At 40.7% G+C, this 16,128-nt stretch overlaps 1 protein-coding gene across 6 annotated transcripts in view; it reads left to right on the top strand.

Moving 5' to 3' along the window:
- Positions 1-16,128, top strand: part of ARPP21 (cAMP regulated phosphoprotein 21) — a 246,702-nt gene that overhangs the window by 178,302 nt on the left and 52,272 nt on the right. For 4 of the 6 annotated variants that reach the window (XM_063130022.1, XM_063130046.1, XM_063130016.1 and 1 more), the window contains 2 exons: positions 1,610-1,842; positions 12,400-12,630. In XM_063130022.1, the coding sequence (XP_062986092.1) occupies positions 1,610-1,842; positions 12,400-12,630 (464 nt within the window). The remainder of the gene's footprint in view (positions 1-1,609; positions 1,843-12,399; positions 12,631-16,128) is intronic. The other 2 variants (XM_063130056.1, XM_063130037.1) reach the window with 1 other exon arrangement.

Genomic DNA, 16,128 nt, shown 5'->3' with positions numbered 1-16,128 from the left:
AGTGTTGCTGTAGGAAGGCACAGGTATGAATAGACAAGGGACTGTTCATTGAATCTGTACTGAGCACATTAGGCCTCATGGATGGAGGCAGCTAAGTAATTATGTGAGAAGTGGATAAATAGGCAGGTAGCTGACGAGGGCAAGAGCAAAGGGCAACCTAAAGTTTAATAAGAAAGGATAATTATAGCAAAGCAGAATTAAGAGGTTTAAGATCACAGTAAAAGTCTTGATGGGATATAGAGGAAGGGAAAGCTGGTTAAGGAGACTGTTAAAGAACTTGAAGTGTTCCAAATGAGAAGCCTTGAAAGAAACTTGAAAGCCTCAAAAATGTAATTGCAAAGTTCAACATTGGCCAAACTAGACAATATGTTCTATGTGTGAATGTATTTAATGTGTCTTTTAATTTTTTTAAACAAAAACCCAATCACTGCAGTGCACAAGGAGGAGTGTTTAAAGTTTTCCCTCTTCTTGAAGCTGCTCTTTCCCTGTATGGGTGTGTGTGCAGAATAGCAGCTTCAAGGGACAATTGTCATTGTCATTGGGATACGCCACAAGAGGGAAAGGGTTAAACCCCCTTCCCTACATGCTGACAAAACCCAGACATGTTAAATGCATTTACACATTTCACATATAGTTTGGCCCTTAGAGTGGCAGTTTTACAAAATCAGTAGCTGAATGTTACATGTCACTGCTTAACATCTCTAACATCAGTCTTTGCTCTTTCACCTTTATTTATATTTATTTATTATTAACATTTATATACAATCTTGTTTAACATTTTCAAGCAGTAAACAACATTTTAAAACAATAAAACCCTTAACACAAAAAAGAACATTAAAACCCATAGAACATTAAAATAAGAACATAATTTGGAGATATTATCTAGTAACATATAACATTCTGGGTGTTGCTGTTTTTTAAATTATTATTATTATACATGGAATTTGAATTTGCAGATATAAGGGGTTGTTGTTGTTGTTGTTGTTGAAATTATGCCATTGAAGGTTTAAATATAAAGCATATCTGTAAACAAATCAAGAGAAACCAGTAACTTCTCTGTTTGCTTGATTGGGTTCATAGCATTAAAGTGATTAATGTGATTAAGTGATTAACAAGTGTAATATACAGTATTGTCCTGTCGTTTAGGGTTTCAATTTGTAGCAGGATGCAAATAGAGAATAGTGAAGATAGCAGTATTAGTTAAAAATCTAGCAGTTTTTCCAGTATACATGATGTCTTTCCTCCGACTTTCCTCCTGCATTTCAAAATCAATGTAGGAAGTTACAGATAGATAGATAGATAGATAGATAGATATAGAATGCCTGCATAGCTTTCTATGGGAGATGAATCTTTTGATGTCTACCTCCGTAGAGCAGGCCTGCACAACTTGGAACCCACTAAACTGAACATAGCCCCTTAGCTATTTGTGGCAGCCCACCAGTGGCTTGAAAAAATATCCTGGTGCTCACTTTCTCTCTCCCGCACACACGCATCCAACACTGACCCGACTTCAGCTGCTCTAGTGCATGTTTACAGCAACTTAATCAAAAATGAATGCTGGACTAATAGGTTTGTTTTGTATGTCTCTTTTTGTTCTTCGGTTCTGTAGGGGTAACAGAGATAGCACAGGGAAGGCATCTGGCAGTCGGCAAAGCAGTACAGATAATGAATTGAAATGGACAGACCACCAGAGGCCATGGAGCAGCACAGACTCAGACAGTTCCAATCGCAATTTGAAGCCAGCCATAACGAAGACAGCAAGTTTTGGTGGAATAACTGTTCTGACAAGAGGAGATAGCTCATCAAGTAACAGGAGTACCGGCAAACTGTCTAAAACAGGTAGCTAGTACTGTATTGGGTTTGTAAAATATTTCTCTACTAAGCATGAGCATTCTGCATGTGATATTGGCAGCAGTAAATATACTGCATATCACTAGTGAATAGCTACAATGATGCTATATAGTGAATTTGTGCGGTGGAATTAAGGATTTTGGCCAAAAGGGCACTAAGTATATTGTGTCAATATATTGTCTTCCCATGTAAATTGTTATATTTACTAGAAGGTTGCATTGTTTCTAGGCAAAACCAGTTTCTGTTTAAACCCAAGGGTTTACCTAACTCTGCATGAGGTAATATAGTATGATGCAACATGGGCTAGAAAGAAAAGCAAGCAAACATTGTATATAACAACTGGGAAATGGTGAGAAGGTATCTCTAAGGTTTTCACATTTGAGTTGGGTTGATTTTAAATTGCTTTCGTCTCTAACTTTGGGAATACAAATAAAAAGAAAGTATAATTTGGATTTTACCAATGGTTGTGATTTTGAGATCGAGCCACTAATTTTGTATTATTTATTTATTTATTTATTTATTTATATAGCACCATCAATGTACATGGTGCTGTATACAAGAAACCCAATGTCCCCTTTAGTTCCTAATATTACATGTATTTTCATTTAAAAATAACAAAGCATCTTGTGACACCTTAAAAACTAACAAATGTACCATGGCATAATAAATTTGTTAAGTTTTAAGGTGCCACAGGATTCTTTGTTTGTGCTGCAGCAAATTAACATGGATACCCCTCTGGAAATATCTATCTATTTATTTATTATTGCATTTATATCCCGACTTTTTTTCCTCCACTGAACCGAAGGCGGCATACAGCCTCCTCCTCCTCCTCTCCATTTTATCCTCACAACAACAAACCTGTGAGGTAGGTTGAGCTGAGAGTTTGTGACCACCCAGTGGTTTCCATGGCCAAGTGGGGACTTGAATCCGGATCTCTTGACTCCCAGTCCAACACCTTAGCCACTATACCACACTGGCTCTATTAAAACTGGACTTTTAAAAAGTATACAAAGGGGGTGTATCTAGGGAACCCAGGAGGTCTGGATTTGGCCCCTTGGCCTGAGGTTTTCCAACCCTGATTTGGTGTTATGCCAGAAAGTCTCAGAGTGGGACCCTAAATAATTTTTCACTTGAATGCCTACTATACATGTTCAGAACCTACAAGTTGACTTTCCACAGCACCTTTTTTAAATTCAGACGAGTATAATATCACATCAAGTTAATACAGTATTTTTTTTTGTTTATTTATTTATTTATTTATTTATTACATTTTTATACCGCCCAATAGCCTTAGCTCTCTGGGTGGTTCACAAAAAATAAAATCATGAAGATCATAAAAACAACCAACAATCTAAAAACACAAATACAAAATACAATATAAAAAGCATAACCAGGATAAAACCACACAGCAAAAATTGATATAGGTTAAAATATGGAATTAAAACAGCAAAGTTTAAATTTAAGTTAATAGGTGTTAAAATACTGAGAAAATAAAAAGGTCTTCAGCTGGCGACGAAAGCAGTACAGTGTAGGCACCAGGCGAACCTCTCCGGGGAGCTCCGGGGTGCCACAGCAGAGAAAGTCCTCCTAGTAGCCACCTGCCTCACTTCCTTTGGCAGGAGCTCACGGACAAGGACCCCTGTGGATGATCTTAAGGTCCAGGCAGGCACATATGGGAGGAGGCGTTCCTTCAAATAACCTGGCCCCAAACCGTTTAGGGCTTTGAATGTTAGTACCAGCACTTTGAATCGGGCCCGAACCTGGACTGGCAGCCAATGAAGTTGTAGAAGGACTGGAGTGATGTGGTCTCGCCAGCCAGTCCCTGTTAGTAGGCGGGCTGCCCTGTTTTGTACCAGCTGAAGTTTCTGGACCGTTTTCAAAGGCAGCCCCATGTATAACACATTGCAGTAATCCAAACGAGAGGTTATCAGAGCATGGATAACTGTAGCTAGGCTATCTCTGTCCAGATAAGGGCGTAGTTGGTATAACAGCCTAAGCTGACAAAAAGGTGCTCTTTGCCACTGAGTTCACCTGTGCTTCAAGTGACAGTTCTGGATCCAAGAGCACCCCCAAACTATGGACTCGATCCTTTAGGGAGAGTGCAACCCCATCCAGGACAGGGTAAACATTACCTCGCCGGACAGATGAACCACCCGCTAACAGTACCTCCGTCTTGTCTGGATTGAGTCTCAGTTTGTTAGCCTTCATCCAGTCCATTACTGTGCCCAGACACTGGTTCAGAACCAGGATTGAGAGAGAGAGGGCATGTCTACACCATGCCTTATCCCAGGGATTGCCCCAGGATCATCCCTGTGCATCCACATGACACATAGGGGATCCTGGGGGCAGGGAGGGATGATCCTTCCATTTCCCAGGGATAACTGGGACGACTTTTACCCTGGTTTTTCCCATGGTACTGGCAACCAGGCACAGGGCACGGAGCTCTTCAAGCGCTCCGTGCCCATCAGGTGTGGGGAGGGGAGCGAGGTCAGGGATTTTTTTTTTAAAAAAAACCTTACTTTTGTGCTGGAGTGCAGGTGTGCTCCAGGTCCTTTTCTTTTTAAAAAAAACGGCAGGTGCAACGTCCTCCTTCCTCCCGGGACGTCGCGCGCTGCGTGTGAAAACAAGAGGAGGATCTCACGATCAGCATATCGCGAGATCCTCCCACCTCCGCTGGGAGGTGTAGACATGCCCAGAGAGAGAGAGAAACCATTCTTACACAGTAATCAATATTTAGCACTTCGTGCTTTTCACCTTCAGAGTGCTTTATAAACACTAATTTAAACTGACTTTACAAAACCTTTGTTAACCAAATCTCACTAATCTCCCACAAGTTGCAGTATGTTCTTTGCTGTGCTTCAGATTTGATTAGATTCTATTAGCAGGCCCTCTGTAGAGAACTGTCAGCAAATTGAGATGATCAGTGGAAGAAAGCTCCTCTGAGATATGCAGATCACTGCATGATAGAGGGTAGCACTCACTTGAACTCCTACTATACGAGTTCAGATGCAGGGGTTGAGAACCTGAAAATGATACTTTGCTCCATTTGTCCATATACTGGAAGAAGCATGTGTGTGTGTTTATCTTTTTTTGTCAAATACTCCAGACTAGGGTACTTAAAGTGTCTGCTCCTAAGAACTTTCAATTTTTAACACAGGCTCTGTTTGTCATCATCATCATCTGTTCACACTCCCTATTTTCATGACTGACAGGAAGTTCCAGGTTTAGCATTTTACATAATCTCTTTCCTTGTGTGGAAAGAGTACTGCAAACATCCAGTATTCTTATAGTATCTGTTTATTCCCTCCCCACTTTGTCCTAAGGGCAGTCTTCACCATCAGTGGAAGGAGGTCCCTGGCTTCACGGAACAGCCCTGTGTTGTGGGCACAGGGTTGGGCCTGTTGGGTTCCAGACCGCTACTCCAGAGCTCCAACTTAGTTTCTCCCCCTCCCCAAATTTCATGATTTTTTAAATTGCTCTGGTTACTTTCATTTGACAGCCTTAATACAATAATGCATTTTATTTATAAGTTTATGTACCACCTAATCAATAATATTCCAGGTGGCTTACAGCTAAAATGAAGAGAGAGCCCATATCAAATAATATAAAATTGCAGTTTGTGCTTATTATGCAAATCCAACCTTAACCAGTGGTAATGTCTGTCGTGCTAGCGAAGGAAAACAATTAAGTCTTGAACTATGGACAGGTTGTTTCAGATTCAACTGCTCACCAACTCCTACTCCAGCTCTTCTAAACACAAAAGCTATGATCCATTCTATCTGCACATGGATGGCCAGCATGCATAAGTTTTATGTGCGGCAGACTAGGATGGGTAGCTTGCAGAGTGATGGGTGTGGTGAGAAGGTATGGAGTTATGCATAGGTTGCTGGATATACTCAGGGAAGAAGACACCTACCAAGTGCCATGACTGAATGGAAAAAGAGAAGGGATGGGGGAAAGTGTGCTAGCCTCACCAATCACTTCCTCCCAGTCCCCACCCCACCCCCAGTCTCCCCTAGCTCTTCTGATTTCCCAGCCTCCACACATTATGGGATGGAGTTTTTGTGTTAAAACTTGCATAAACCTTAGGGCTAAAATCAAGTCCCCAAAATTACACATTTATATAAAAAAGCAACATTTCTCTGAAGAGCGCCAATAATGCAAGTTTATCTATCCTATAGATTTACCTAACCTCCAATCACCTCCAAATGAAGTCTCCTTTGACACATTTAAAGGTGCTACAGGGATATTAAAATATCCTGTTTGTTGCAGAGCAATTAAACATGTTGAGTGTTTTGTGTGTGTTTCTCCCTTTAAATCTGTTTAATTTTGAAAGCTTGTCAAGACCCAGGTAAGGGAAAGGGCTGCAGAAACTCAATAAAAAGTGATTGTCAAAACAAACTCATAGTTTCTAATGCCAGAACATAAAGTAAAGCTGTCAATCAGCCTGACGAAGTCAGAAGCAATACAGCTGTGGGGGAAAGATTCAGAAGCGATTGCCGGATGAGAAGAATGATAATTCAAAGTAATCAGAAAATATGCACTCTTCCCAAATTCTACTTCATGCTTCTTTACAGCAATTTAAGGTGGTAGTTGGTGGAATGGCATATATTTTTCAGGTAATATTGGGGCTGTTCAGACCTTTCATTTCATTTCTTAAAAGTACTAATTTTGCTTAAAAAGGTTAGACAGATTCATGTAGGTATAGGTCCATCAATAGCTACTAGCTGTGACATCTGAATGGAACCTCCTTATTTAGAGGCATTAAACTACTGAATACCAGATGCCGGGGAGAAGCAACCGTCTTCGTGCCCTACTTACAATGTTGGCAGGGGCATTTGGCTAGATGAGACTTTGGTCTGATCCAACAAGGGAATTATTAATTGCACTTTGGAGCATCCTTGATAAAATAGGGAAGAATTATAAATTACATTAATGAAATAATCTTCCCTTGAACAAACATCAAAATTTTCCTTGTAGTACAAATAGTAGATAAATAGAGACGTCAACCTAGTTTTTTATTTACATATGGTCAGTGCTCATAATATCAGCTTCCATTAACATAATTCATAAAAGACTCTAACACCCATTGTAGTACTCTTATAGAGTTCAACCTGCTGGTCTGTGTGAATTATGCCTAGTTCTGAGATTGCTGAGATGGCCTTAGTATACTTGATTGCTTCTCTTGAGATTGCTTGGTTCTAGCACAAAATGGCAAGATCACCTCCAGTAATCACTTCTCTATTATAGTTTTAAGCTTTTATGTTTTATATCTTGAGTATTTAATTTTTGTATCTTGAGGTTTTAATTTTTAATTTTTTTATCTTGAGATTTTATTTTTTGTTTGCCTAGAGAACTTCGGTTATGGGGCGGTATAGAAATGTAATAAATAAATGTATCTACAAACGGCCAGTAACTGGGAATCAATCTATATTATCTGCAGACTGACATAATTTATGTAGGATTTGCATTATTTTAGGCTGCAGAAGAGAAAGGATGTTAAATACTTCCCATATAGAAAGATTCTGGCACAACTGTTTTTATATGTGCAGAGAGTTCTTGATATGGAAGGATATTCAAAAATACAAGCCCTCACTTGCACCCTAAAGACACACAAGTCTGCAACAAATGCATCGCATGAATCTACTGACTAGATAGTTTGGAAGGTAGAATAATTGTGAGTGGAGAAGGAAGCATGGAATAAAGACACAGACACCAGAGCTTGGGATAAATTAGGGCCTCTTTATTTAAGCAACAAGGGAGATTCAACCCCTCCCTGGAACTGCATGTGAAAAGTGTGGGAATCAATATGTCCTAATCTCAGGCTACTTGCCTGGTTTTAAGGGCGAGCCACTCTCTTAAGCCAGGAGTCAGGTAACCCAGCCCTTTTCTTATACGATACTTCAAGAGTGTGGGGAGACCGCCCCCCACATCATCCCCGCTCAGAGCCGTAAAACCCTGAGTAGATGAGGCAGGAGGATCTCCAAAAGCATACCATATCCTGACATGACATAGGAGCCACGAAACTCGCGAGGAGCAGGAGCTCCGGATATGCCAATCACCTAAAAGGTGCCAGAGTGGTCACCGTCCCTATTCTGCCAAATTCCCGCACATCCTGCTGACAGATCAACCTATTTATCCATCCTCTAGATAAAACCTCAAGTATGGAGTAGGCAAAAACCTTTCCACAATTTATGGGAAGGAAAAAATTCCTACTCAGCCCTCCCCCCAAAGGGAGCGACTGGCTAAGTCCCATACTAGAAGAGGGAGGGAGGGTGGGAGCCGAAAAGACCAGAGAGGCCGAGATTGGGGCAGGACCAGCCTTTATAGGCTCGGCCTTGCCCCTGTCTCACGTGGCCCACATGTGCCTACAACGTGGGGCCTTTATTCTCCTCCTCCCCATCACAACTTCTGTTTCTCTCCCTCATGCCATGCCGGCAGAGGGGGATAAAAGACTTAATGTCATTCTGCTGATTACACCAGTTCCTTACTAAAACACAGCTGTGGAAGCTTGTATGCCTCATCCAAACTTGTCCTTAAATTAGGGTAGTATTTGCAGTCAATTTTAACAGGAAAAGGTCACCTCAGGGTGTCATTTCCCTGTTATGCTTCTGTGGTTTTCTTAAAAGGGTGCCCCAATGTGGCGGGTCTGTTTTTGACTCTATTTTAAAACAATACCCCACCCTCAATCCCCATCAAGTGATATTCCATTCCCTGTTAAACAAAAGAATAAAAATAAATAAACATTGCCCTATACAAAAGTTGCTTGTGGTAGTTTCCCCTTAACACTTACTGGTATTTCCTTAGGAAGCTGGATAAGGGGTCTTGGAAACCTAGTACCTTTAAAATGAGTCTTTGCCAAGAATATCATCTTGCTCAAGATTATGATAATCAACAGACTGATTGGCACTGAATGCTTGAAGTTGACAGGCTTAGCTTCAATCCATATATTTTGTTGCAAACAAATATCGATGGTGTCCTCCGTATGCCCTTAAAAGATTGTTTTAAATAATCTCTATAGCATTCATCACCCTAAATATCCTACATTAGTGCACACATTCATTTTCTAAAATGTTGGTCCTTGCAAAGCAATCAACAAGAAATAGAATTCCAATGATATGATAATACTCAGTCACTGGAATTAACTGAACACCTCTAAGCATATTACTTACTGTAACTTTGCACTTTGCTGTTTATCACAAATTATGGTCCTGACCAAAAAGAAAAAAAAAAGATCAATTTTAATTTAAAAGCATAGTTTGTCTCTTGCCAATAATATACTACTTGTTGCTCACATATTATGAGCTATAATGGATATAGAGAGCTGCATTATTAAAGATATAAATCAATACTAAGTCTGGAAGGGTGAGTTAATAATTTAACAAATCACTAGAACTACACTCCCGCAATTTATGACATCATCAGAATATTCAGTTAGAATTGTGTAATGCAATACATGTATAGAACAACAATGCTGGCATCATTGGGGAGGGGACTTAAATTTCCCCCTTCCTCTTTATAAACAGTATCCCAATTTGTTAAAATAACTTTAATGTAGTTATACAGATAACAGTCTAACTTTGGTCACAAATTTTACATACAGTGACTATTGCTAGAGTTGTAGAAGAAGTAAAGTCTTCAACAGAGACATTTCTACTTCTAAATTTAAAATAAGAAATGATGGAAATGTTGAGGCCCACCTACATTATGAATTTGCTATAGAATAGGCTGGACTGTACTGGATTTAACCAGAAGATTATTAGCGCTGTGTGTACTGAAAAAATACAGGAATTGTTGAAGTTCCTCAGGATTTCCAGCTGTCTGGTATGTTGACTCAATATTTTGCCTTGGATTTAATATCCTTTTAATGAAATAGATCAGGTTTTTTTAAGCTGGAAGAGAGGAGCTTAAAGCAGGTTTTTTTCTGTTTGCTTCACAACAGGATCCACTACTATCTTGCCACAGCCTGTCAAACTTATGTCAGGATCTATTCCCCTGACCACAGAAAATCCTGTCTCTGTCTCTGATCACTGACCAAGTATTTTTAAATTCACACCTTAGCAACTCTAAAAATGTCATTGTATTTTTGGTTTCACAAGGTTTAGAAACAGTAGGATCTCTGCTGACGACCTTTAGGGGGAAATTGCCAGAGAGAAAGTGATCCGTGGCTGGATGACAGAGTGTTTAATTTGATAATGAAAAGGAAAGAGGAAGTGTAGAAATTGTGGCAAACTCTGAAAATAAACAAGTCAAATCTTAGAGATTACTTAAATGAAAAAGGAGGATGGGCATTTTTAAGGAGATGCCATAGTGAAAGCATAATTTTGAGCCATTACTCATATGGAATAATAATTTTTAAAATGGATGAAATTCAGAAGGTCAACAGACTGTACCTGAAAAGAGAATCTGATATGGATAAATTTATCGGAATAACAGAGGAAACCAGCACAAAAGGCAGAAAAATGTGTTTCAACTAATGTGGACTGGTAGAAACAAAAATGGGTTTAGATGACCATTACAAAGAAAACAGAAGATAAATTATACCATACTGCGAAAATTGGTGGAGAAGGATGAGAAATTATGGGGGTGGGGAGGCAGGGCAAATAACTTAGTGTTCAGGTGTAAAAGAATATTCAACAGATTGAATAGGTTTGGTTTTTGAAGGTTAGATCTTTGTGTTTTGCTCACTTAACGATAGCCTTTAAAACTGGATTGAATATAGATGTTTGTTAACAATTGGTGAAGTAGCATGTCAAATGAATTTCAAATTGTACATTTATTTATTTTAAAAAACCTTGGATGTGTACACAGATTGAAAGCAGGGACAGTGATTGAAAGCAGAGACAGAGCAGGGGTTGGATTCGATGGCCTTATAGGCCCCTTCCAACTCTGCAATTCTATGATATATAGGAAAAAATATTTAGAGTTAATTATCATCATGAAGGCTATCAATCAATTTAAATAATTTTAGTTGACAAATCTCCTGCCTTCTAACCTATTATTAAGTTAAGTAATCAATTAAATTTAAATACATTTGCATGTTGCCAAAACCTCACTATATCCTTTTTACACACCCAGGGGGTATGAAATAACTTACAATCTGAGAACTAAAAGTTTGCATTTATTCTTCGAAAGAACGTTCCTCTTAAAATCATCATCATTCCAGAACAAAATAGCCTGAAGACAGAAGCAGATGTTCTCTCTTTCAACCCCACTAATAAAAATTAGTCCTCCCCTAACTCACTAATGTTTTAGTTGGTTAACCTACCAGTTCAACTGAGAGCCAATCAACACAAGGATACATTTCTTTTATTGGAATTGGTGAGTTTGCATGTCAGGCTCAGCTACCCTGAAGATAAGCCATGGTGGGTTGATTTTTGGTTTGATAACCCATGTTGCTCCTGACAGAAGATTGGGGGCACTGTGGCTTGCCATGGGCTGTTTCCTCCTTAGTTGTCCTGCCTACTCAGGACAGGTATCCCAGGCACCTTTCCAGAAGAACTCCTTGCTTCTTTGTTCCCTATGTCAGCAGCCTTTCTACAATTCGTCCACTGGGGTTGCCCCTGCATCAGATCTCCAAAGGGATCTAATTTTTGGATCCCTTATGAATGCGGCAATGCTTCCACAAACTTTAAAAAACTTGGGGGAGGAGTGTCTTATGCAAGAGCACAGTCTGCATACTGATATCCCCCTCTTGTCAATGTCCTTGTCAATTTCATCCTCCCCTTCAGTGCTTCCTGAGCAAAACTACCTCCCCAACCCGCATCTCATCACAAAAAGAAAATACTTTTCTGAGCCCTTATAAATCCGGGGATGGGTTTGCAGACTTTTTTTTACAGGTCTTGTGCAAGAGCTTTATGTTGGAGCAAGTGAGGGGAGCATAAAGGTGGACTTTATGCAGTCAATGTGCAAAAAACCTCTTTTCTATGTTTAAAGTAATGCAGATCTTCACTAGGACACATGTATTAAACAATGTAAAAACTAAAAGTAAACCTGGATCTGCAGGGCTCATCTTACAACTATTCTTCCCACTTCTAATGCAATGCAATGCAAGCACTACAAAGTGAAACAACATGTGGAACAAGCGTGCATTTCAAAGTCACACAGTTCTGCTCATGTGTCCTTTCAAACACCTCCTACTTCTTCTAGCACTATGCATTGGTGTGTAGCACTTGATTATATTACAAACACAGCAGATACCTGTGCTGTATTCATTAACGTATACCCATCCAACAGCAATTGCATCGGTCAGTTGGAAGACAGGGATGGCACAGCTCTGTGGTGCATCACAAACAAACAGGGCCTCAGTGTAAATTCTCCCTGATAGACTTTGCAGACCTAATTATAATCCAACATAAATCTGAAATCACTGGACAAGTTTAATCTGCATATATTTGAATTTGGACTGGGTGGAGTATAGCTAGTGATCTAGGGCTATTTAGGGTTACAGATAAATGCATTAACCTAGTACTAGTATGAGTAGTATTCAATCCTTAACAGTCCTGTAAATGGAGTATCAGTAACAGACGTCCTAACTTCTTTCTGTAGGTTCAGAGTCTTCCAGCAGTGCTGGGTCCTCAGGATCTCTGTCACGAACCCATCAGCCTCTCCAAAGTGCATCCATTGTCCCTGGAGTTACAGCCACCTCTTCAAGCACTGTTTCCTATACAGAGAATGGGATAGGTGGCCAGGTGGTACCAAACAACACCAGCTATATTATACTTCCACTTGAAGCTACAGGGATACCACCAGGAAGTATTCTGCTCAATCCCCACACAGGTCAGTTATTTTAATTTCCTCTAATATTTTAGCAAATCACAGTCCATATAAACATTTAGTTTCTGACCGTTGTTAAAATGGAAATTACATTTTCCAAGGTCCGGTTTTACAGGAGCTACAAGTGAGGTGTGCCCACCTTTCCACGGAGATCTGCTCATGTGGGAAAGAATGTTTTTGTTTTTGGATTTATAGAACCGGTGAAGGTGGCTTACATCAATGTTTAAAAACAATCAAACTTAACAATAAATAAATAAATAAAAGCAAAAGAGGAGTAGAAGATAAAAAGAATGAATCACCAGTGGTGTAGTGGAAGGGGGTCGCAGCGAAGTGCAGCTGTAGGACTTTTGTCAGAGCAGGAGTGATGACATCATGTGTCAGAGTGCCAGGGTAATTGCCAGACCTCCTTGCTCTGACAAATGAATGAGGTGATAACGAAGCTTTCAATTTTGCTATTGTTTCTGACATTTTAGCATAGTGACTGTTAGACCAGGAAGAAAATAATCAAGCAGAGGCTGGAAACTTTCCTTTTCTTTGATGGAGTTCCTACTTTGTGCTAGCAATGTAAATGGTAACATATCTTTACAAGATGTTTTGCATTTTAAATTAAATGCTTACAAGTTGAACCTATGCAGTCAGAAGTAAGCACCACTGAGTTCAATGGAGTTTAGTCCCATATAACTATCTGCATAATATGTAGAAGTTACCTATGCTCTGAAAAAAAAAACTGGCTTTGAACAAAACATTTGTTGCTACATTTCTTACCAGCTGATGTTTCAAAATGCTTTTCAAAGGAAATCCCATGTAATCCAGTCTTAATGTAACTAAGGGGCTGTCTACACATTGTCTTTGCCCCATGGTGGCTGCGAATCGGCACTGCGTCAGTTATATGATGCAGCCACAGATTCGCAGCCACCACAGGGCAAATAATGCTTTGCTTTAGAAAAGTCGGGGATTTACACCAACATTTTTCTTCAGAGCTAGGTCAGCACAACCCTTCTGCCATGTGACCTTGCTCCAGCATTGAGCCAGGGGGCTGATTGGTCACCAGAAGCCAAAGAGGGTAGGCTCCATTACCCAGATGGTTGCTGGAAAACCCCGCGCTCCCTCCAGCCACTCCACAGCAGCAGAGCCGCCAGGTTTAGTGGTAGAGCAAGGCCAAAGCAGTGCCATGAAGGCAGGCTCAATGACATATGTGACCATGACCAGGTCTGCCCTTTGCAGAAACAGATCAAGTTGCCACACAACGTTGTTCACTGCTGAAAGAATGGACACAAGAAAACTATTTAATAATTGAATTCATAGATTTTTTAGGGAGATGTTGAGATCTTCCATTGAACTGTTTGTTGTCCTATGGTCTAAACTGCTCTCAGAGCATAACTTGTTCTAAACATACTCTGTCAGGCATCCTTGCAGGAGATCCTGGAAGTTGTAGATCATAAGGGTGCAAAGAATTATCTGTTAGAGATTCTTAGGCCGTTGCTAGTCCTACCTGATAATCCGGTGATGAGGGGGGGGCAGCCCACGCTAGAAGTAGCGCGGGCTGTCGCTCCAATCCACACATCAGATGCGATGGGCTGAAGGAAAGCCCTGTCGAGTCCGCCATTTTGTTTGTAGTGTTAAAGGGCCGGGTGCGCAGGAGCGCACCAGCGGCAAAGGTAAGTCTTTTTAAAAAAATGGTTCTCCCTGCTCCCCCCCCAGCTCCGATCTCCCTGGCCCCCCCCAGCTCCGATCTTCCTGCCCCCCACGGCTCCGATCTCCCCGCCCCCCTGGCTCCAATCTCCCTGCCCTGTGCTGATGGCTGCAGCGCTCCTGTGGAGCGCTGCACCCTGTGCACCGCTTTTCCCAGCTACTCGTGAGTAATTGCGGTAGCTGGGGAAAGTGGCAGACCGGTCTACACGCTTGCGGTCTTAGGCTCAGCACGAGACCACGGGAAATCACAGGCTACAACTGTAGCCAAATACCCCGGGGCAAGGGAGGGTTACCCCTGCCTGACCCTGGGATCCCCTGTGCGTCATCTGGATGCACAGGCAAGCCCAGGGTTCGCTCCGGGCTGAACCCTAGTCTAGCAACGGCCTTAGTGTCCTCACTATTCCCAGGGTTCCTACTGATGTGACCACGATAAGTAAACCACTTTAGGATTTGTAGTTTGTACATGCCCTCTAGAATCAACAGTAATTGAGGTTGCTTAATATTTCACAACTGCAAACTCTCAGAAAGAAGATTAGGTGGATAGTAATGCACATTGCACAAGCTTATTAGAAAGCTTAGTTAATTTTCACACTTTTTCTTAAGCAGAATTCTTATCTAATGAATATGAACTGCTTGGTCTTATAAAGACGTGGAAGAAATCTGATGAGAAGAGCTTGTTGTCGTTTACAGTGTAGATCTCATAAATATAAAACAGCAGAGAGATGTCCAAAAATGCATTATAAGAGTCATTGAATTTCTTGATCATCTGAAATTGGTCCATAGTAGGTTTGTTTAAACTATTAGGGGAAGATTAAAGGTAGTTTTACAACACATAACTTAGATTTAGTTTAAGCAGTTGAAATGTGGTTATTCTGAGCCTAATTTTGCTTATATTATTTCCCTTGCCTCTGTCTACATATCTCTGTCAATATATAAGCTATATTGTTTTGATTTCAGAGAATAAATATATTTTTGGTAGTTCCTCTCCCAAACCTAATTGGGCATTCCCTTTTATGTGATTATAATCACATGCAAGGGAGGAATGGGACCTTGCCCGCTGGTGCTGTGCCTCCACGGCCCCCCACAAGTCACACACTGGGGAGAACATCTATAAGAGTGAGACTGCTGTACGTGTGTAATTTTAGCCATGATTCAGAACCTTACGAAAAATCACAAGAAGAACCTAAATGCGTAAAGCAGGTTCCGTTTTACAGATATCCCCACCCTAAAACCCGGGCCATAAGTGAATCCGCTTATGCTGGTTCAAGCGAGGTCTTAGCCTGGCCTGATCCCAGAATCCCCTGTGCGTCATCTGGATGCACAGGAGGGAGACCGGGCCTCACACCGCGCTAAAGCTCGTCTAGCAACGGCCACTGTTTCTAAGTGAATAGTATAAACACCACTACATCAGTAAATGATGCACTATTGAACACGGCCTTCCCTAACCTGGTGTCCTCCACATGTGTTAGACCAAAACTCCCATAATTCTTAGCCAGCATAGCCATCCTGGCTGAGATTGTAAGCCTGTGGGCAGGGACTGTCTTAAGAAATATTTTTGTAAGCTGCCTTGAGAGCCTTTTTGGCTAAAGAGCGGGATAAAAATGCTAAAATAAATAAATAAATAAACACATCTGCAGGGCACCAGATTGGGGAAGCTTGGTCCGCCTGGCACCTACACTGTACTCCTTTCGTCGCCAGCTGAAGACCTTTTTTTTCTCTCAGTATTTTAACACTTAATTTTAACTTGAATTTAAATTTTACTGTTCTAATTCTGTATTTTAACCTTATATCAATTTCTGCTGCGTGGTT

Source organism: Elgaria multicarinata, chromosome 1 (assembly GCF_023053635.1).
Source record: "Elgaria multicarinata webbii isolate HBS135686 ecotype San Diego chromosome 1, rElgMul1.1.pri, whole genome shotgun sequence".
Lineage (NCBI taxonomy): Eukaryota > Metazoa > Chordata > Lepidosauria > Squamata > Anguidae > Elgaria > Elgaria multicarinata.
The sequence above is the reverse complement of the archived record's forward strand: the minus strand, read 5'-3'. Positions and strand labels throughout refer to the sequence as shown.